General features: G+C 45.9%; 1 protein-coding gene across 2 annotated transcripts in view; it reads left to right on the forward strand.

Annotated features, from left to right (window-relative positions):
- TBC1D9B (TBC1 domain family member 9B) overlaps positions 1-22,858 on the forward strand; it is a 181,268-nt gene that overhangs the window by 63,659 nt on the left and 94,751 nt on the right. For both annotated transcript variants that reach the window (XM_063928532.1, XM_063928533.1), the window contains exons 5-9: positions 2,762-3,020; positions 3,398-3,605; positions 9,935-10,165; positions 10,797-10,940; positions 16,291-16,441. In XM_063928532.1, coding sequence (XP_063784602.1) covers positions 2,762-3,020; positions 3,398-3,605; positions 9,935-10,165; positions 10,797-10,940; positions 16,291-16,441 — 993 coding nt within the window. The remainder of the gene's footprint in view (positions 1-2,761; positions 3,021-3,397; positions 3,606-9,934; positions 10,166-10,796; positions 10,941-16,290; positions 16,442-22,858) is intronic.

A 22,858-nucleotide genomic window follows, 5' to 3' on the forward strand; every position in this document is an offset into this window, starting at 1 on the left:
CCGTGTCTGTTCCGGGACTTACCGCAGCTGCGTTGACGCCAAGGCGGGTGAACGCCGGATCCTAAGGGAAAGAGGCATTCCGGAAGAGGTCATCCCTACCCTGGTCAGAGCCAGGAAGGAGGTGACCGCACAACATTATCACCACTTAGGTGAAAATATGTGCCAGGGTGTGAGTCCAGGAAGGCTCCACGGAAGAATTTCAACTAGGTTAATTTCTACATTTCCTGCAAACAGGAGTGTCTATGGGTCTCAAATTGGGTCCATTAAGGTTCAAATTTCGGCCTGTTGATTTTCTTCCAGAAAGAAATTGGCTTCAGTTCCTGAAGTCCAGAAGTTGTTAAGGGAGTACTGCATATACAGCCCCTTTGATGTCTCCAGTGGCACTGGGCGATCTCAACGTAGTTTTGGGATTCCTAAAAAATCACATTGGTTTAAACAACTCAAATCTGTGGATTTGATATATCTCACATGGAAAATGACCATGCTGTTGGTCCTGGCCTCGGCCAGGCGAGTGTCAGAATTGGCGGCTTTATCTCACAAAGCCAGATCTGATTGTCCATTCGGACAGAGCAAAGCTGCGGACTCGTCCCCAGTTTCTCCTTAAGGTGGTGTCAGCGTTTCACCTGAACCAGCTTATTGTGGTACCTGCGGCTACTAGGGACTTGGAGGACTCCAAGTTGCTGGATGTTATCAGGGCCCTGAAAATATAGTTTCCAGGTTGGCTGGAGTCAGGAAATCTGACTTGCTGTTTATCCTGTATGCACCCAACAATGCTGGGTGCTTCTGCTTCTAAGCAGTCGATTGCTCGTGGGATTGGTAGCACAATTCAACTTGCACATTCTGTGGCAGGCCTGCCACAGTCTAAATCTGTTAAGGCCCATTCCACAAGGAAGGTGGGCTCATCTTGGGCGGCTGCCCGAGAGGTCTCGGCATTACAACTCTGCCGAGCAGCTACGTGGTCAGGGGAGAACACGTTTGTAAAATTCTACAAATTTGATACCCTGGCAAAAGAGGACCTGGAGTTCTCTCATTCGGTGCTGCAGAGTCATCCGCACTCTCCCGCCCGTTTGGGAGCTTTGGTATAATCCCCATGGTCCTTTCAGGAACCCCAGCATCCACAAGGACGATAGAGAAAATAAGAATTTACTTACCGATAATTCTATTTCTCGGAGTCCGTAGTGGATGCTGGGCGCCCATCCCAAGTGCGGATTATCTGCAATACTTGTACATAGTTATTGCTAACAAAATCGGGTTATTGTTGTTGTGAGCCATCTTTTCAGAGGCTCCGCTGTTATACTGTTAACTGGGTTCAGATCACAGGTTGTACAGTGTGATTGGTGTGGCTGGTATGAGTCTTACCCGGGATTCAAAATTCCTCCCTTATTGTGTACGCTCGTCCGGGCACAGTACCTAACTGGAGTCTGGAGGAGGGTCATAGGGGGAGGAGCCAGTGCACACCACCTGATCGGAAAGCTTTACTTTTTGTGCCCTGTCTCCTGCGGAGCCGCTATTCCCCATGGTCCTTTCAGGAACCCCAGCATCCACTACGGACTCCGAGAAATAGAATTATCGGTAAGTAAATTCTTATTTTTCAGGTTACTCCACCAAATCATGACTTCAATCCCGGACCAAACTCCATAGTGCACATCTTAGAGGCTTGGCAGGGAAGGCTGGCACTGTATGATCTTAGAACCAGTCATGTACGGCAGAGACTGGGTCTCATCCTATCATTTTATTGGGAAGCATTGTGCAAGTTGCACTTCTGTGTAGGAGCCTGTTTCTAGGTGCCTCACATAAAAAGGGATGTGATAAAGATAATCCTGATGTTGCCTCAGCCCTAAATGAAGTTAATCTGAGCAGTAATTTTGAGTCATTGTATAGATTTTTTCAGGCTTTACTGCTGCCCAAAACAAAGAAAAAAAAAAGTGGGTTCTAAAGTAACTGGCTCTTCAGGGAGTTTTTGTTATATAATCTATAACTGAGATCCACAACACATTAATGCGTACTGATTTTACTGACTTTTGTAAGAAAATTTATGGAATAACTATTTAATGGAGGAAGCGCGTGATTTGTATAAAAGCAGTAAAATCACCATGGGGTTTGCGTACACCTCTGAATTAGGCTTTGCATCTATAATACTATTAAAGGGAACAACAACAGACTGACTATTCCTGTCAACATATGACATTTTGTCAACAAGCAAAAAACGATTTTTCCCCCATGGTTTTGCCCAACTGCTAACAAATTTGCTGCTGCGATTAACTCAGAATTAGGCCTTAAGACAGGTGGGCAACCAGTAAGTGCACTGATCTCTACATACTCGCATATCATTGCTATTTGGAGTTGATGCTGGTCACCCTGATGCACTAATTTCTACATGCAAATTAAATACATACATCATGTGAGTGAGACCAAGAAGCAATACAAGTTGTATTAATTAATCAAATTGGAATACACTATGTTTTGTGTTCTTTTACTATCTTTCTAGTATTCATTTCCATGGAAGGTCATTTCTGATTCACCTGTTGTGAATCCTAATGGTGTAAGCAATAATGTTATGTCTCTATAAGTGTTAAGTGGCGCCTCCTTCGCCCCACATTTTTCTATTTGGTGTATATGACATTTTGTGTATAATGCATTACTTTGCTGTTCAGGTCTTGTATTAGATAAGATGTGTTTGTTTTCTACATTGAAGGTAATTATTAGATAAATGAGCAGAGACACTGAATCAGATCACTCGATTGGTGGTTTCTTCTTTCAGTGACCCTGATTATCCAGTGGCTTGATGTTACTCAGCTTGAAAAGAACGCCACCCTGCTTTTCCCAGAATGCATCAAAGTCAGCACTCGGGACAACGAGTACTTTTTCTCCATGTTCCTTAACATCAGTGAGACCTTCAAGCTGATGGAGCAGCTAGCCAACATTGCCATGAGACAGCTCCTGGACAACGAGGGCTTCCTCGAGGACAGAAATTTGCCCAAACCTACACGCCCTCTCAAAAACATCTCTGCTCTGAAAAGGTGTGGACTTTGTGCTAACAAGTGGCATATCTGACACCCATGGGGGGGAAGGGAAGAGTGTTACAGCTTTGTTCTGGGGTACTGTCCGTAGCCTGCTATTACTGAGGAGTGTATCCTGAGATTTATTACGAATCTCCACTGGTGGCAGGGGAAAGGGGCTGGTCCATGTTGCACTATAATTCAGTAGGCACATTGACTAGAACATGTGCAGCAGCAGATGCAGGGTGTGGGGTAAGGTAGACCTGGCACAGCATAGTATAGACACGTAACAATAACAGCTCACTTCACATGAGGTGAGATTTCCCATTGTCTCTGAAATGACATCCCATGTCCTTTCCCATATCTTGGATGTCTCACCAGTATCTCTATCTTGTCAGAGACCTGGACGCCAGGGCAAAGAATGAACAGTACCGGGCTACTTTCCGACTCCCCAGGGACGAGCGGCTGGATGGGCACACCGATTGCACTTTGTGGACGCCGTTTGCCAAGATGCATATCCCGGGCCAAATGTTTGTTTCCAATAACTACATCTGCTTCGCCAGCAAGGAAGAGGAGGCCTGTCACCTGATTATACCCCTCCGGGAGGTAAGTGTGAGCTGCTGACCTGGGTGTCAGGATTTTGTGGTATCCATAAGAGCTCCCCTGTATCTAGATAAATGCATCTCCTCTACATCTGTACCCAGGACACAATGAGCGAGGATCTTTCCTGGTAATGATGATGCCACATATAACTCCTATAGCCCAAAATAGAGACACTGCTAAAACTGGGACAGCAGGTGCTCCAACCCCAGCAGAGGAAGAGCAGAGAGTGTATATTCATAGGGACTATACATCACTGCCTTCAGTTGCTTTTGTGTTCATATTATCAGTCAGAACTATTTATAACTGTGTTGCCCAAGTATCCGTCAGAGCTCCGCTTTGTGTTATGCATTGGATATAACTTTATCCAGGAAGCAATATTTAGTTGCACCCCAGGGCAAAGTAAGATAAACCACTCAGTTTTATTGTGCTTGTAGCTATGTTAGGATGATACATTTACGTCCTATGATTATGGAAAACTCCCTTATTTCTCTTACTACCTAGAGGATACTGGGGTTTCATTTAGTACCGTGGGGTATAGACGGGTCCACTAGGAGCCATGGGCAGTTTAAGTATTTGATAGTGTGGGCTGGCTCCTCCCTCTATGCCCCTCCTACCAGACTCCATTTAGAAAATGTGCCCGGAGGAGACGGACATACATTGAGAGAAGGATAGATAAGGATAGTGGTGAGATTCCGAACCAGCACACACAAACAAGAGGAAAGCCATGCTATCCAAACTTAAACAGGAACAGCAACAGCTGAACCAAACAACAATATTTAACCAAGTAACATTGGAAGATCTCAGGAAGAACGAAGCACCGGGCGGGCGCCCAGTATCCTCTACGGACTATGAGAAAAGGATTTACCGGTAGGTAACTAAAATCCTATTTTCTCTTTCGTCCTAGAGGATACTGGGGTTCTATTTAGTACCAAAAGCTCCCAAACCTATCTGTTTATTTTCAGGCAGGACTGGATGGCACCAGCCTGCCAGCTTCGTGGGACTTAGGGGGGAACGGCCCAACCTCTCTCAGGGTTAATGGTCCCGTTCCCCGCTGACAGGACACTAGCTCGTGAGGGAACTATTCACAAGCCCCACCACGGCGAGCGTACATTCCCGCAGCATTCCGTCACCCCTAACAGAGCCAGAAGAAAGAAGAGTGGTGAGTACTAAGCCGACGTCCCGGTTAGCAGGTCGCCGGCCATTATGGCGGCATGAGGGTACGGAGACGCACGGCTTCTCACCAGGGTGGATTGCGTCTCCAGACTCGGTACACAACTGCATCTCAGTACACTGTACACAGTACCCATACTGGCAAACAAAGTCTTAAAACGGTTGTCCCCATTTTAGGCACAAATTACCTGCGCCAGTATAAAAAGAGCAGGAAGACTGCACGCCATTGAAGGGGCGGGGCTTCACTACGAGAGGATCCAGCAGCTCACCAGCACCATTTTCCCTCTGCAGTGGACACAGACGCTGACTGACAGGCATGTGTAGCTCCTCCGGTGTGACTCCAGATTACCTCAGCAGTACCAGGGGGTCATAGCAGGTGTGGAGCGATTACTAGTGTACTAAGTCCCCAATCTAGGTCCCAGCTAAGCTTGGCATTAGCAATAAGGGCGCGGTGTGCTTGCTCCAAATACCTCTGTCTCTCCCTGGAAGGGCTCTTTGTGGGTTAATTGTGCTTTTAACCTTTCCTCTGTGTGTGTGCTGTCACATTTACAATATGTCAGGCAAAGAGTGTGTTTCATGTATGACAGAGTGTTCCTCTTCCCCGGGGAGCTCACTACCATGTACTCAGTGTAGTCACCTTCTCAGGCCAGCGGGGCTGACCCAGCGTGGCTGGATTCCCTCGAAGGAATGATTTCCAATATTTCTAATAAATTGTCCCGCAATGAGAAAGAGACGCAATACTTAAGACAGTCTCTGGATGAGATTATGAACACAGACTCAGTCCCCAAACAAGCGTCTCAGTCCCTTGCCATTTGTCCACAAAAGCGAACTCTGGCCCATATCCTGCAGTCTGACTCTGTCGCTGAGGGGTCAGACATGGAGGAGGGGGAGGTGGATTCAGAAGGGGGGACGCTGCTTTGTCACAGGGAATAGAGGCTCTTATAGAAGCTATCAGAGACGTTCTGCAAATTCCTGATAAGGTGACAGAGGAGAGTGAAGAATCTTATTTTAATGTAAAAAAGAAATCCTCAGTCACTTTTCCTGTGTCAAAGAAATTGAATACCCTGTTTGAAGAACGGTAAGAAATTTCAGATCCCTAAAAGGTTAATCTCATCTTTTCCTTTTCCTCCTGAATAAGAAAAAATGGGAAAATCCGCCGTCACGGAAAATAGTGTTGCCTGTCCCTGGTGCAGCCTCCCTGAAAGACACGGCTGATCGCAAGATTGAGACTACACTCAAATCCTTGTACACGGCTGCCGGGGTGGCCCAGAGACTCACTATAGCATGTGCGTGGATTACTAAAGCCATTGCTAGATAGTAGGTAACCTAATGGAGGGGTTGGATTCCTTATCTAGGGGGTAGATTGTTTTACTCCTGCAACATATACAGGACTCTGCGAACTTTATGGTGGAAGCCATAAAAGAAGTGGGTTTGCTGAAATCACGCACCATGGCTATGGCAGTGTTAGCATGCAGGGGCTTATGGTTACGCCAGTGGACTGTGGACGCAGACTCCAGAAAAGGCGTGGAAGGCCTACCCTTCACAGGAGAGGACGTATTTGGAGACAAACTAGACAAATGGATCTCCAAAGCTACTGCGGGTAAGTCTACATATCTTCCTTCTGCAGCTCCCCCAACTTGGAAGACCTACTCAGGACCTACTCTACAGTCCTTTCGGACTGCCAAGCTTAAGAGCAAAGCCAGAGGATCCTCTACAGCCACCAGAGGCAAACCACGCAAAGCAGCAACTGCCGGTTCTCAGGAACAGAGCTCCAGCTCTGCTTCCGCGATGCCTTCAGCATGACGGTGGACCGCGATGCCTGGAAGACTGGCAGGAGGGAGCCCGACTAAAAAATTTCAGTCACATCTCGACAACATCATGCCAGGATCCCTGGGTCATAGATCTTATTTCCCAGGGGTACAGACTGGTGTTTCAAGAATTGCCACCTCACAGATTCTTCAAATCAGGCTTAACAGTTTCGCAATAGGCAAGTATAACCTTACAGGATGCCATTCAAAAACTGGTACAAACGCAGGTCATTGTTCCAGTTCCACCTCATCTCCAAAACAAGGGGTGTTATTCCACCTTGTTTGTAGTGCCGAAACCGGGCGGTTCGGTAAGGCCGATTCTGAATCTAAAATCATTGAACTCGTACTTACGAGTGTTCAAGTTCAAGATGGAGTCTCGGAGAGCAGTGATCTCAGGTCTGGAGGAGGGGGAATTCCTAGTGTCTCTGGATATCAGGGATGCGTACCTTCACATTCCGATCTGGCGGCCTCATCAGGCTTATTTACGGTTTGCACTGCAGGACTGTCACTAGCAGTTCCAGGCCCTACCTTTTTGGTCTCTCCACGGCACCGAGGATGTTCACCAAGGTGATGGCAGAGATGATGTTTCTCCTTCGCAAGCAGGGAGTGAACATAATTCCATACCTGGACGATCTTCTGATAAAGGCTCCGTCCAGGGAGAGGTTGTTGAACAGCATTGGCCTCACAACCCAACTACTCCTGGATCACGGCTGGATTCTGAATTTTCCGAAATCTCACTTAGAGCCAACTCGGAGGCTCCCATTTCTGGGAATGATTCTGGACACACAGCCGCAGAAAGTTTTTCTTCCGTTTGAAAAGGCATTGGTAATCCAATCGATGGTTCGAGATGTCCTGAAACCAACCTGGATATCGGTGCACCTATGCATTTACCTTCTGGGGAAAATGGTGGCCTCTTATGAGGCTCTTCAGTACGGAAGGTTTCATGCACAACCCTTCCAGCTCGATCTGTTGGACAAATAGTCCGGATCATATCTTCACATGCACCAGAGGATCCGTTTGTCACCAAAGGCCAGGATCTCTCTTCTGTGGTGGCTGCAGACTTCTCACCTGCTTGAGGTCCAACGGTTCAGGATTCAAAATTGGTTTCTGCTTACCACGGACGCAAACCTCAGAGGTTGGGGAGCAGTCACCCAGGGGGTGCAGTTTCAAGGAAGATGATTAAGTCAGGAAGTCGTCCTTCCAATCAACATTCTTGAACTTAGGGTTATATACAACACGCTTCTGCAGGCCTCATATCTTCATTAAGATCAGGCCATTCAGGTCCAGTCGGACAATGTGACGGCAGTAATGTGCATAAACCGACAGGGCGGAACAAAAAGGAGAGCAGCAATGTCAGAGGTGTCAAGAATTCTCCTCTGAACAGAAAAACACGCTGTGGCGTTGTCGGCGGTCTTCATTCCAGAAGTAGACAACTGGGAAGCAGACTTCCTCAGCAGACATGATCTGCACCCGGGGTAGTGGTGCCTTCACCCGGAGGTGTTCAGGTGCTTGACAAGTCGATGGGGATATCCACAAATCGACATGATGGCCTCTCGTCTCAACAAGAAGCTCAAGCGGTATTGTTCCAGGTTAAGAGATGCTCTTCGAAGATCCGTGGCCTCTGCCTCTTCGCGAGGATCTTCTGCAACAGGGCCTGTTCGTCTATTTAGACTTACCATAGCTATGTTTCACGGCATGGAAGTTGAACGGCTGATTCTTGCCAGGAGAGGCATCCCTGACAAAGTCATCCCGACTATGATTCAAGCCAGGAAGGGGGTAACGTCTAAACATTACCACCGTATTTGAAAGTAATACGTCTCTTGGTGTGAGAGCAAAAAATATTGTGCGGTGGAATTTCATATGGGACGTCTCCTGCTTTTTCTGCAGTCGGGTGTGGATGTGGGCCTATGTCTGGGCTCAATAAAAGTCCAGATTTCGGCCTTGTCCATTTTCTTTCAGAAACAATTGGCTTCTCTTCCTGAGGTACAGACATTCTTGAAATGAGTTCTGCACATCCAACCTCCCTTTGTGCCTCCTACGGCACTTTGGGATCTCCAATCGGACTGGTTTGAACCGTTACAGGAGGTAGAGGTTAAGTATCTTACGTGGAAGTCAGTCACACTGTTGGCCTTGGCTTTAGCGAGATGTGCGTCGGAGCCCCTACTTAATTTTCCATGAGGACAGAGCTGAACTCATAACTCATCAGTAATTCCTTCCTAAAGTGGTGTCCGCGTTTCACATCACCCAACCTATTGTGGTTCCGGCTGTTACGGACACCTCTGCTACTCCAAAGTCTTTGGATGTTGTGAGGGCTTTGAAGGTGTATGTAAAGAGAACTGCTTGTCACAGGAAATCTGACTCGCTGTTTGTTCTCTATCATCCCAATAAGATTGGGTGTCCTGCTTCAAAGCAGTCCATTGCACGCTGGATCAGGCTCTCTATTCAGCATGCTTATTCCACGGCAGGCATGCTGGTTCTGAAATCTGTTCAGTCCCACTCGACTAGGTCAATGGGTTCTTCTCTGGCGGCTGCCCGGGGTGTCTCGGCTTTACAGCTCTGCCGATCAGCTACTTGGTCAGGTTCGAACGTTTGCAAAGTTTTACAAGTTTGATACTTTGGCCTCTGAGGAGCTTCAGTTTGGTCAGGAACCTCAGTACTTCTGCAGGAACCTCAGCAGGAACCTCTGCACTCTCCCACCCGGTTTGGGAGCTTTGGTACTGCAGGAACCTCAGCACTCTCCCACCCGCTTTGGAAGCTTTGGTACTTCCCCATGGTACTAAATGGAATCCCAGTATCCTCTAGGACGTAAGAGAAAATAGGATTTTAATTACCTACCGGTAAATTATTTTCTCGTAGTCCGTAGAGGATACTGGGCGCCCGCCCGGTGCGTCGTTCTTCCTGAGATCTTCCAGTGTTACTTGGTTAAATATTGTTGTTTGGTTCAGCTGTTGCTGTTCCTGTTTTAAGTTTGGATAGCATGGCTTTCCTCTTGTTTGTGTGTGCTGGTTCGGAATCTCACCACTATCCTTATCTATCCTTCTCTCAATGTATGTCCGTCTCCTCGGGCAGTTTCCTAGACAGAGTCTGGTAGAAAGGGCATAGAGGGAGTAGCCAGCCCAAATTCTTAGAGTGGCCCTGGCTCCTAGTGGACCCATCTATACCCCATGGTACTAATGGAACCCCAGTATCCTCTACGGACTACGAGAAAAGGATTTACTGGTAGTTAATTAAAATAATTTTTTAACTTGTTTGCCTCTCTACTAGTAGTTATTGAGAATATCACAAGTATGTGTATTAAAAGGTACTGGCTCAAAAGTGAATCTTTATTTAATGCACAATTTTTCTGGGCCACAGGTGACCATAGTGGAGAAGGCAGACAGTTCCAGTGTGCTGCCCAGCCCATTGTCCATCAGCACTAAAGGGAAAATGACGTTTCTATTTGCCAATTTAAAAGACCGGAACTTCCTGGTACAGCGCATCTCAGACTTCCTACAGAAGACCTCGCTGCAGAAAGCTGGAGGAGACAACGGCGGGAGCCACCGAGATGCCACAAGGAAAGGAAGTAGTGGGAGTAACGTATATGAGGTGCACAGTCTGAGTCTGCTACTTTCTCCAATTTCATACAGTTTCTAGAGGAGCTATGTATTGTAAAAGCAAACCACTCGCTTTATAGTAACCGTGATACCCAACAACTTTTATATATATATATATATATATATATATATATATATATATATATAAAAAATTGATTTCTACATTTTGTGTAATCTTTAGCCTATAAAGACAGTGGGGACATTTGTAAAAATTAGAGCACAGAAACTTGATGCTGTAACCTATAGCAACCAACTGGACTAATTATTCTAGTGCAGAAAATTGCATCTGCTTGTCTTTGGTTACATTTCCCCTGTGCACCAGTGTTGGAACAGTCCCCCAATAAGTCTGGAGATAGATGAGTGGTACACTGGAATACACACAAAATTTAAATTGTGAAAACTGAATATTATCCTAATTAGATTTTGTAATTATTTTATTGAACTAGAGCAATGCAGATTTATGAGTACACAGTGATCCGCTGACGTCGTTGGTTGTAGACGGGAGTGGGCGGAGTGATATATTTTCTTGCCCATAATTATCTGAATTCACCAGTAGACGTAAGAGATTGTAGTGATCTTATTGATTACAGAGGTTCTTGTTTCTTTGTTTTTCCCTCTGGTAGACCACAAACCTTCCTTCCAGTAATCCCACTGAGGATGGTTCCAACATCCAACCAAAGGCTAGCAACGGAGATGCACCCACCACCTCTCATGGACTCCTGAAACTCTTCCCAAGAGAGTCTACTGAAGACCTGGGTCCGAAATGGGTAATAGATATCTGTTCCATAATTGATTGGTTAGGTCCCCCTCATTATAGGTTGTTCAAAAATAAAAAGTGTATTCTGGTTCAGATGAGATTAAATACAGTAAAGACTAATGGAGGAAGGGAATTATTTATTGATGGTTGTGATACTCCGCTCTAGTCTAGCACCTCTAAGTCCACCTCTAAGGCCATGAGTCCACCTGCACCAAGCGCTTGCGATTACTTCAGCCTATTCTTGTCTGGATTTGACGTCATACACCCGCCCAGCGAACGCCCAGCCACGCCTGCGTTTTTTCAGACACGAAAAAAATAGGTGAAGGCGCACAAATGTATAGTAACCGACTGCTGTTTTGATGCAAATTGGTAATTTATTTCTAATGAAATTTAAAATCTTTAAAAAAACACACAATAAAACAAAGGTAATTACCATAAGACCAACAACATTCATAGGGTTAATACCTCCTTTTGATTCCTCCTGCCTGGTCCCCACTCACCGGTGAGTGGGGACCAGGCAGGAGGAATCAAAAGGAGGACACACGGGTGTAACGCAACACGGGAGATTACCTGAGATTACTAATGGGTGAAGTATAAACCACACCATTACAACAGCTAGCACCCACTTCTTAAGTGGCACGAACTCTTGTGATCATCACACTAATCAGTATTCAGCCGGTCTGGAGATATACTGTGTTCTTATGTGCACATAAAATTAACTCATCAGCTGAAAGAGACTTATCCTGTAATTTCCATTAATCATCAGTGCATGCAATTAAGGTTCCTTTGTGATCTATTTTCTGCACGACTAACAGTTTATGCTTGGGACTAAAACTAATCAGAATTGTTCACATATGAGCATGGACTTTGAGTATATCAGCTTGATAAAGCCTATTATTTACCTTATAACATTCACTATATATTTGTACCAGACTCAGTACGCAATTGGCGTATGAAGTACCGTAATGGTACGCTTATAGCGTAGCAGACGCTGTGCCCATGAGAACACGAGCGGCGCAGACGCTCACAGAATGACACTCAGTAAACCTTGCTAGCAACACACTGAAAGGATATGCTTATACTGTAAAACCATAGTACTGTAATACTGTAATGATATAATGCTTATAGACCTTGATAATATAAAAGCTGTTTGAGCGATATGAGACGCTCAGAATACCCTTTGCAATAACTAGTAAAACACACACTCCTTGCTAAGGTTCCAACACCTTTACTAGATGATATTAGTAAGTAAAAAGGGAAAAAGTACAGTTAACAGCTTATACACTACAAAACTAACATTAATATCTACACAGAGTAACTAGACATGAATATACAATAGTGGCACAATCGCAAATAATAACAGAGAGAAAGAGTAAATGGCTAACACAGAAGGAGAACAAGATGGTCACAGAGAAACTTACACACGTGAATTCAGTCCTCAGCTTATCAAGGAGAAAGCCTTGCAGAGTTTTGTGTGACTAAACCTATTGCAAGCTATATTTATTCACTAGCTCAAGACATAATACAATAGATACTGTGTGCTCTCTTTCCATTGGTTAGGGGGTGGGACATGTACTGCACCGGGGATCATTGGTTAGTTCAAGAAGTGGGCGATGGCTAGGACTTGTTAGTATTCTAAATTCCTCTTTGTCTGGTTATATTGTGGAAAGCTATTGTTTTGGATCTTCCAAACAAACTCTGTCTCTGGGCTGTGTTCACCCCACTGTCCCCTCCTTCAGTTGAGACAATTGACAACTCAGCCCTCATTATTCTGGAGAGAAACCTAGTCCTATTCGTAAACAAAGGTGTAAGCCCTCTTCATAGAATCTCAAAGCTTAGTGTAAATAAGGCTATTGTATTCAGTCTGTGGGAAAGAACTGACTGAATTCCATTCACCTACCCTGCACTTATGTGTAATTTATTCGGAATATAATTAATCTTATTTTCTACTTCTGCGCATAACTATGCGTAGGAATATGCGAATCTTTCCTAACTATCATAGGCATAATACCCTTTTAATACCCTACAGTTGGATACTAAACACTACCTTCCAACCTTTGTCTGAGCCTTTCTAGCATGTAAAGAGGAATCTCTCAGGTCCAAGAAGTTTTAAACTTACCATACTTGCTGATATTGTTAAGGGGAATAATATCTACAAAACACACTATAAAGGTTAAATATGCTGCGATCGAGTCGCTCGCTAGTCGCTCACAAACACCGCCGTAAATACACATCTCCGTGCGCAGGCGGCCCCGGAGCGTCCCTTACGCAACCTGAGGGGATGCGTACGCACGAGGGAGTCGGTGCGCGATCAGCGGGCACGTGCATTGGGGTTAGTACAAGGCAATGTGAAGCATGATATTTTTTCGACTTTGACAAGCTGAAGGAGTGTTATGCACATTTGGCCTAGTTTAGAAGGGTGCATGCATTAAGCCATCTTTAAAAGGAGCTATTTACTAACCAAAGCATCAGTCTGTATGGAGCGAATTTAAATATCTGTGGTATTAACCCTATGAATGTTGTTGGTCTTATGGTAATTACCTTTGTTTTATTGTGTGTTTTTTTTTAAAGATTTTAAATTTCATTAGAAATAAATTACCAATTTGCATCAAAACAGCAGTCGGTTACTATACATTTGTGCGCCTTCACCTATTTTTTTCTTGTTTGCATTAGTATACTGGGTGGATTTCCAGGTCCACTTTGGGAAGGCAGCCGATTATAGACTGTCCTCTCTTTTATATAGAGATTAGTACATATTAATCTAGGGCCAGACACATTGGTTTTTGCTGTCTCGTTTTTTCAGACACGCCTGCGTTTTTGCAAACCCTTTTTGAAAACGGTCAGTTGACACCCAGAAATGCCCCCTTTCTGTCAATCTTCTTGCGGTCCTCAGTGCGACTGAAAACGTCGCTAGAACCACAACAGCCGTTTTTTAGCCTGATCGCTGCTCTGCAAACAACGGCAGCTAGCAATCAACTCGGAATGACCCCCTAAGTTTCTCTAGAATCTTCTCAGGGGGTTGAACCTCTTATTTGACAGTAAGACGAGTTTTAAATATTTCTAAAACTACACGGATTAGCCAGATCAGCTGTCGGAGGTCTGGAAAAACCCGGACAAACTGATTCAGATGCCTAAGAGATTCCTATTTATCCATTTCCTTTGAGTATAACGGATAAATGGGGAAAATCACCTCGGGTGGACTCCTCTCTCCAGGCTGTCAAAAAATACGGCATTACCTGTTATGGGTGCAACTTCCTTGAAAGTTACCCGTCGGACCGGAAATTGGACACTATGCTGAAATCCATTTTTACGGCCGCAGGTGTCTCACTTAGACCAGCTTTGGAAGGACTTACAAGATAGTGTTCCGGTAGAAGTGGTAGTGATCCTAGCGGAACATATTAAGGAATCAGTTATATATTTAGGGTAGGTGGCTAGAGATATCGATCATGTGAATTCGAGGATCTCAGCATCGACTTTTGCGGCCAGAAGAGCCCTTTGGCTAAGGTTATGGCAGATAGACACACAGTCTAAGAGAGCAGCGGAAGCACTTCCGTTTACAGGTGACATTCTTTTTGGAAAAGAACTAGACACGTTAATTTTACAGGCTACGGGTGGTAAATCTACTTCTTGCCAACCCTTCCACCACCTCCAAAATGGTTTTATGCTGGAACTTCCTTTTGGTCCTTTCGTTCCACTCAACCTTTTAGAGAAGGCGGAAGAACTACACACTTCCGAGATTGAGGTCGCAGCAAGAAACCAGCCGTTTCTTGTCGTCAAGACCCAAAGTCTACAGAAAAGGCCGTGGCATGACAGTATCCCTCCCCCCCGGTGCCCAAATACGGTGGGAGCATGGCTTCGAAAATTTGAAGATGCCTGGTTCAAAATTTCCGACAGTGCATGCATTCGCAATGTCTCCCTAGGGTACAAACTAGACTTCAAAGCTTTGCCGCCAAACTAATATTTTACAACGTGTCTTCCAATTTTTCTGGACAAACGTGTAGTCCTTCAAGGTACAATACAGACCTTGGTGGAATTGGCAGTTTCAATGCCGGTACCACGGCTTCAACGAAAGAAGGGTTACTATTCCAATCATTAAATCAGTTTCTGACTTACTACCGGTTTAAAATGGAGTCGCTCAACTCTGTGATTTCGCGCCTGGAATGCAAGGAATTTATGATATCTCAGACATCAAGGATGCATATCCACATTCCGATCTGGGATCCTCGCCAAGCGTTTCACAGGTTCGCGATTCAAGAAGATAATTTTCAGTTCAGAGCCTTACCATTCGGACTGTCCACAGCACCCAGAGTATTTACCAAGGTCATGTCAGTGATGATTGCTCACCTCAGATCATTGGGAGTCACAATAATACCATACCTCCTCAAAGCTCCATCCGATCACAATCTACAGGACTATGCTCTATTAACATAGAATGTGTTGGTAGCGCACGGATGGATAATTAATTTTTGGAAATCCGACCTTCATCCGTCAAAACGTATCCAGTTTTTCGGTGTGATCTTAAACCCCAACGTACAGAGGGCCTAATTCAGAGTTGATCGCAGCAGAAAATTTGTTAGCAGTTGGGCAAAACCATGTGCACTGCAGGGGGAGCAGATGTAACGTGCAGAGAGAGTTAGATTACATACAAAAAACCACAATGTCAGAGCTACCATAAGTGCGGCATATGTGCGCACTAGATCGCAGACATTGGGGGTCATTCCGAGTTGATCGCTAGCTGCCGTTGTTCGCAGCGCAGTGATCAGGCTAAAAATCGGCATTTCTGCGCATGCGTACGGGCCGCAGTGCGCACGCGCGACATACTTTTACAAAAAACTATGCAGTTTCACACAAGGTCGAGCGATTTTTTTCTGTCGCTCTGTTGATCGGTGAGTGATTGACAGGAAGTGGGTGTTTCTGGGTGGTAACTGAGCGTTTTCCGGGAGTGTGCTAAAAAACGCAGGCGTGTCAGGTGAAAACGCAGGCGTGCCTGGGGAAACGGGGGAGTGGCTGGCCGAACGCAGGGCGTGTTTGTGACTTCAAAGCAGGAACTAAACAGACTGAAGTGATCGCAAGGAAGGAGTAGGTCTGCAGCTACTCTGAAACTGCTTGAAAAAATTTCAGCACTATTCTGCTAACCTTTCGTTCGCACTTCTGCTAAGCTTAGATACACTCCCAGAGGGCGGCGGCTTAGCGTTTGCACTGCTGCTAAAAGCAGCAAGCGAGCGATCAACTCAGAATGAGGGCCATTGCCGGCATAGCTAACTTCGTCCGAAATTGATTTGAACCCTTTGTATTGTCGTGCTGTAGGTTTATGGGCCAATATAAGTGGAGTTAGTACATAACTATTTTTTCTTCTCTAGGCCAAGGAGAAAATGAAGGAGGAGTCTTGGAACATCCATTTTTTTGAGTATGGTCGCGGGATGTGTATGTACCGAACGTCAAAGACTCGGGAACTGGTGCTAAAAGGCATTCCAGAGAATTTACGGGGAGAGCTTTGGCTCTTGTTCTCAGGTAAGTAAAATAGCTCCAGTTTCTGTATCTGAGGGAACGCATTAGGGGGTAATTCCAAGTTGATCGCAGCAGGAAATTTTTTAGCAGTTGGGCAAAACCATGTGCACTGCAGGGGGGGGCAGATATAACATGTGCAGAGAGAGATAGATTTGGGTGTGGTGAGTTCAATCTGCAATCTAAATTGCAGTGTAAAAATAAAGCAGCCAGTATTTACCCTGCACAGAAACAAAATAACCCACCCAAATCTAACTCTCTCTGCAAATGTTATATCTGCCCCCCCCTGCAGTGCACATGGTTTTGCCCAACTGCTAAAAAATTTCCTGCTGCGATCAACTTGGGATTACCCCCTCGGAACGGTGGTATGTGGCAGCATGCATTAATCTTCTGGTCAGCTGACATGAAGGAAACACGTTTGCTGTTTCCTTCTTTTGTTTTCCTGTTTAGCTGAAGCTCGGCAGGTGTTTTATTAGCTTTGTCTTTTTACTTTATCTCACCAAAAGGGCTTACCTGAAACCATGGGTTCCCCTAACTCCTATGCTTTATCATACTAAGGGTCGTATTACCTAACCGCTGCCAGTAGGATGCACAGAGCAGGGTGTCACGGAATCAGTTGGTGCTCTAAGATTTTAATCTCACAAACTCCCTAGCTTTTACAGTAATAGGTGGTAGTGGTGTTTGGCACGCAGGTCGAACAGATTGCAACATGGAAAGCGGTTGAGGGAGCTATGAGAGGTACCCCTCTGTGATGATCAAAGCTGAAGTTGTTGGGTTGACGATAGAATTGTGAATGATAAAGATGACATCAATGAAAAAGCAAACACACAAAACTTTTTGAAGCTCCAACAAGGTCCACAGTTTGCTCACGGTGGCTTTATATGGAGCCTTTATACACACAGATGTGGTGTCTTAGCCTTGGTTCTAACTCTCTCTGCACATGTTATATCTGCCCCCCCCCCCCCCTGCAGTGCACATGGTTTTGCCCAACTGCTAACAAATTTGCTGCTACAATCAACTCTGAATTAGGCTCATAGAAGGATTAAAGTAATAAACATCCCAGTTCAGTATAGATTTGGAAGATCCAGGTGCAGAAGTTTCCTGTAGGAGTTCCTCCATCACTGTGCTTACCTTAGTATTGGTTAAAGTAGGAGTTAGGAGAATATTAAGTCTTTTAATACAGACATTGTGGACAGCATAGAAGAGGAGGGTGTGGGGCAGTTTCTTTAAACTCGCTCTCTATGCTACCAAATTGAGTGGCCAGTGAGGAATTAGCCGTCACCATCCAGGAGTTATTGCATCAACATGACCACACATAGCCAGAAGTAAGCTGTTCCAGGTGCCAGGGTAGGAGCCTGGACGTGGCTGCAACTTAACCTCTTATGACAAATAGGCGTTAGTATAAAGCAATTACTGATGGTGAGAAGGAATCTCTATAACCCAAGAGTGGCAAAGTAAGCCCATCCAGTCACAGCGCTATTCTTAGTACTATTCCTGGTGGTAGTTACATCTCCAGTAAGGATTGGAAAACGACGCGCTGTATGGTGCCAGGGCATTTGCATGCACCTTATGCCTATATTTTCATATCCATCAGAACTGCATTCTTCCCTTCTTTTGTCTTAATCGTAAAAGCTCTATATGGACAGAATGAGGGTTAGCAGACAGACCAATACTGTTTCGCTTTAAAATAACAAGATGGGTTTATCCGAATATGTATACCTTGGCAGGGTGTCTGAGATTGTTGGCATACAGAGTAAAATGGTTGAAAGCCCCACGCATCCTCAGCGCCCACCCCACTAGAGTCACAGCCACGTTATGGGCAGAGAAAGCACAAGCCACGACTGAAGAAGCACACAAGACAGAATTTCCTGCACATCTTTGCAGACATTACAGATTTGATATTACAGATCAGCTGAGTACTGCAGGCTGTAGTTACCCCAACCCGGGAGTGAATGATCTGCTTGGGTACAGACTCATTAGTGTCTACTGCCCTGGAGAGAGATGGGAGGATTATTATCTGTTCATTTAATTCCATTATAGTAGTAGTAGTAGCAGTTGTAGTATTATGTTGTTTATTTTCTCATACGTCCTAGAGGATGCTGGGGACACCACAAAGACCATGGGGTATAGACTGGATCCGCAGGAGACATGGGCACTTTAAGACTTTCAAAGGGGTGTGACCTGGCTCCTCCCTCTATGCCCCTCCTCCAGACTCCAGTTTTTTTATTTTCCGGGAGAACTGCTGGCAACAGTCTCCCTACATCATGGGACTTAGGGGAGAGAAGTCAGACCTACTTCTAGTGAGTTTAAAGTCTCTGCTTCTTGGCTACAGGACACCATTAGCTCCTGAGGGTTTGGAACACTAGGTACGCCTAGGGGTTCATTCCCAGAGCCTGCCGTCACCCCCCTTGCAGAGCCAGAAGTCAGAAGACAGGTGAGTAGAAGAAGAAAAGAAGACTTCAGTGACGGCTTTGAGGTACCGCACAGCGATCGCTCTGCGCACCATGGTGATCATTCCGAGTTGTTCGCTCGGTAATTTTCTTCGCATCGCAGCGATTTTCCGCTAATTGCGCATGCGCAATGTTCGCACTGCGACTGTGCCAAGTAAATTTGCTATGCAGTTAGGTATTTTACTCACGGCATTACAAGGTTTTTTCTTCGCTCGTAATGTGATTGACAGGAAGTGGGTGTTTCTGGGCGGAAACAGGCCGTTTTATGGGAGTGTTTGAAAAAACGCTACCGTTTCTGGGAAAAACGCGGGAGTGGCTGGAGAAACGGAGGAGTGTCTGGGCGAACGCTGGGTGTGTTTGTGACGTCAAACCAGGAACGACAAGCACTGAACTGATCGCACTGGAAGAGTAAGTCTCGAGCTACTCAGAAACTGCACAGAGAAGTCTTTTCGCAATATTGCGAATCTTTCGTTCGCAATTTTGCTAAGCTAAGATTCACTCCCAGTAGGCGGCGGCTTAGCGTGTGCAATGCTGCTAAAAGCAGCTTGCGAGCGAACAACTCGGAATGAGGGCCCATGCTCCCACACACAGAAAGGAACTACAGGGCGCAGGGACGCACTGGGCAGCATAAAAACCTCGTTTTCTAGCTGGCACAGTGAAATTAGGGTGCAGGGACACTAAATTTCTTACCCCCGCCAGCGTTTTTAATTTTCAAAAGAGCGGGCTGAAGCACGCCGGGAGGGGGCGTGGCTTAGCCCTCACAGCTCTACTCAGCGCCATTTTCTCCCCGGAGCTGCAGAGACGCTGGTCCTTACTTACCACTGCTATCCAAGTAACAGGGTGCAAAACAAGGGGGGGGGGGCACAGCAGAATTGATGGAAAATTGAGTGTGTATAAAGCGCTGCAGGGTCTGAGGCAATATATATATTAGAGTTTCAGAACCGGGTCAGGCGCTGGGTTGTGAGCTGGCAAACTCCCTCTGTGTTTCTCTGACAGGCTTTACTGTGGGTCTGTCCCCCTTTTGGCCAGTGTGTCTGTGGGTGTCGGTACAGGTGTGTCGGCATGTCTGAAGCGGAGTGCTCTTCCCAGGAGGAGACTGGGTTAGGGGTACAAACGGCTGTGGAAGTGACCCTGTCGGCAACGCCGTCTCCTGATTGGGTAAATGTGTTGAATGCTTTGAATGCTAATGTGGCTCTAATTAATAAGAGATTAGATAAATCTGAGTCTCAGAACCAGGTTTGGAAAAAATCTGTGGAGGATGTGTTGTCACAAGTCCAGACCCCCCGGGGTCACATTAACGTTCTTTTGCTCAGTTAGCAGACATAGATACCGACACGGACACTGACTCCAGTGTCGACTATGGTGATACCAGATTAGACCCAAAATTGGCAAAGAGCATTCAGTACATGATTGTGGCAATAAAAGACGTGTTGCATATCACCGAGGACCCTGCGGTTCCTGATACTAGGGTCTGTGTGTATAAGGGAAAGAAACCTGAGGTAAAGTTTACTTCTTCTCATGAACTGAATACCCTTTTTGAAAAAATGTGGGAAAATCCGGATAAAAAGTTTCTGATTCCCAAAAAGATGCAAATGGTGTATCCGTTCCCCTCCGGGGATAGAGAAAAGTGGGATTCACCTCCCATTGTGGACAAGGCACTATCACGGTTGTCTAAAAAGGTGGCTCTGCCGTCTCCTGACACGGCAGCGCTTAAAGATCCTGCGGATCGTAGACAGGAAAATACGCTAAAATCCATTTACGTCACCACAGGTGCATTACTCAGACCAGCTATTGCATCTGTGTGGGTGAGTAGTGCTATCGAAAAGTGGGCAAATAACTTGTCATCTGATATTGATACCCTAGATAGGGATACCATCCTTTTAATGCTGGGTTATATCAGGGACGCCACAGCTTACCTGAAGGAAGCAGCGAGAGATATTGGCCTCTTGGGATCAAGGGCCAATGCCATGGCAGTCTCAGCTAGGAGGGCATTGTGGATTCATCAATGGAATGCTGATGCTGACTCTAAGAAAGCTATGGAGTCGTTACCGTATAAAGGTGGTGTATTGTTTGGGGAAGGTCTCGCTGATTTGGGTATCTATGGCTACCGCGGTTAAAACCTCATTTTTGCCTTATGTTCCTCCGCAGCAAAAGAAAGCTCATCACTTGCAGATGCAGTCCTTTCAGACAAACAAGTACAAAAAAGGCAGAAGTTATTCCTAACTGGCAAATTGAGGAAGAGGAAGAGGTAAAAGGTTTCCAGCCGTGGCAGGCTCCCAGGAGCAGAAGTCCTCCCCGCCTTCGGCCAAATCCACTGCATGACGCTGGGGCTCCTCTGCGGGAGTCCGCACCAGTGGGGGCACATCTACGACTCTTCAGTCAGGTCTGGATTTGTTCGGACCTGGACCCCTGGGTGTTAGGAATAGTGTCCCAGGGGTACAAACTAGAGTTTCAAGATGTTCCCCTCGACGATTTTTCAAAACGGCCTTGCCAGCTTCTCTTCCGGTCAGGGAGGTTAGTATACTATGCAATACAAAAGTTGTGTCTCAATCAGGTTATTATCAGGATTCCCCCGTCAGAACAGGGAGAAGGCTTTTATTCGAGCCTGTTTGTGGTCCCGAAGCCGGACGGCTCGATCAGACCTATTCTGAACCTAAAATCCCTCAATTGCGAACTAGGAAAATTCAGATTCAAGATGGAATCTCTCCGAGCAGTGATCTACAGTCTGGAGGAAGGGGATTTTATGGTGTCTGTCGACATAAAGGATGCCTACTTACACATTCCCATATATCCTCCGCATCAGGCTTACCTGAGGTTTGCAGTTCAGGATTGTCATTACCAATTTCAGACGTTGCCGTTTGGTCTGTCCACGGCTCCGAGGGTTTTCACCAAAGTTATGGCGGAAATTATGGTTCTCATGCGCAAGCAAGGAGTCACAATTATCCCGTACTTGGACGATCTCCTGATAAAGGCGAGATCCAAGGACCAATTGCTGCAGAGCATTACGCTCTCCCTGACAGTTCTGCAACAACATGGTTGGCTCCTAAACTTGCCAAAGTCACAGTTGAATCCGACGAAAAGACTGTCGTTTTTGGGAATGATTCTGGACACGGAATTACAGAGGGTTTTTCTTCCAGAAGAGAAAGCTATAGAAATTCAGAGTCTGGTCAAACAAATTTTGAAGCCAGCAAGAGTGTCTATCCATCAGTGCACTCGATTGCTGGGGAAGATGGTGGCGGCCTACGAGGCCATTCAGTTTGGCAGGTTCCATGCCAGAGTGTTTCAGTGGGATCTGTTGGACAAGTGGTCCGGATCTCATCTGCACATGCACCGGAAAATAATACTGTCCTCCAGGACCAGAATCTCACTCCTGTGGTGGCTGCACAGCTCTCACCTCCTAGAGGGTCGCAGGTTTGGGATCCAGGACTGGATCCTAGTGACCACGGATGCGAGTCTCCGAGGCTGGGGTGCAGTCACACAGGGGGAAACCTTCCAGGGAAAATGGTCAAGCCAGGAAGTTTCTCTACACATAAATGTGTTGGGAGTTACGGGCCATTTACAACGGCCTCCTTCAGGCGAAACGTCTTCTTCGCAACCTGCCCGTCCTGATCCAGTCGGACAATATAACAGCGGTAGCACAAATAAACCGCCAGGGCGAAACAAAGAGAAGAGCGGCGATGGCAGAGTCCACAAAAGTTCTCCGCTGGGCGGAAAAGCATACAAGCGCGCTGTCTTCATTCCAGGAGTGGACAACTGGGAAGCAGACTTCCTCAGCAGACACGATCTCCATCCGGGAGAGTGGAGTCTTCAGCAAGAGGTCTTCTCAGAAGTGACAAGTCTTTGGGGGATTCCTCAAATAGATATGATGGCGTCTCGCCTCAACAAGAAATTTCAGAGATATTGTTCCAGGTCGAGAGACCCTCAAGCAATAGCAGTGGACGCCCTAGTGACACCATGGGTGTTTCAGTCGGTG

This window comes from Pseudophryne corroboree, chromosome 6 (genome assembly GCF_028390025.1).
Source record: "Pseudophryne corroboree isolate aPseCor3 chromosome 6, aPseCor3.hap2, whole genome shotgun sequence".
NCBI lineage: Eukaryota > Metazoa > Chordata > Amphibia > Anura > Myobatrachidae > Pseudophryne > Pseudophryne corroboree.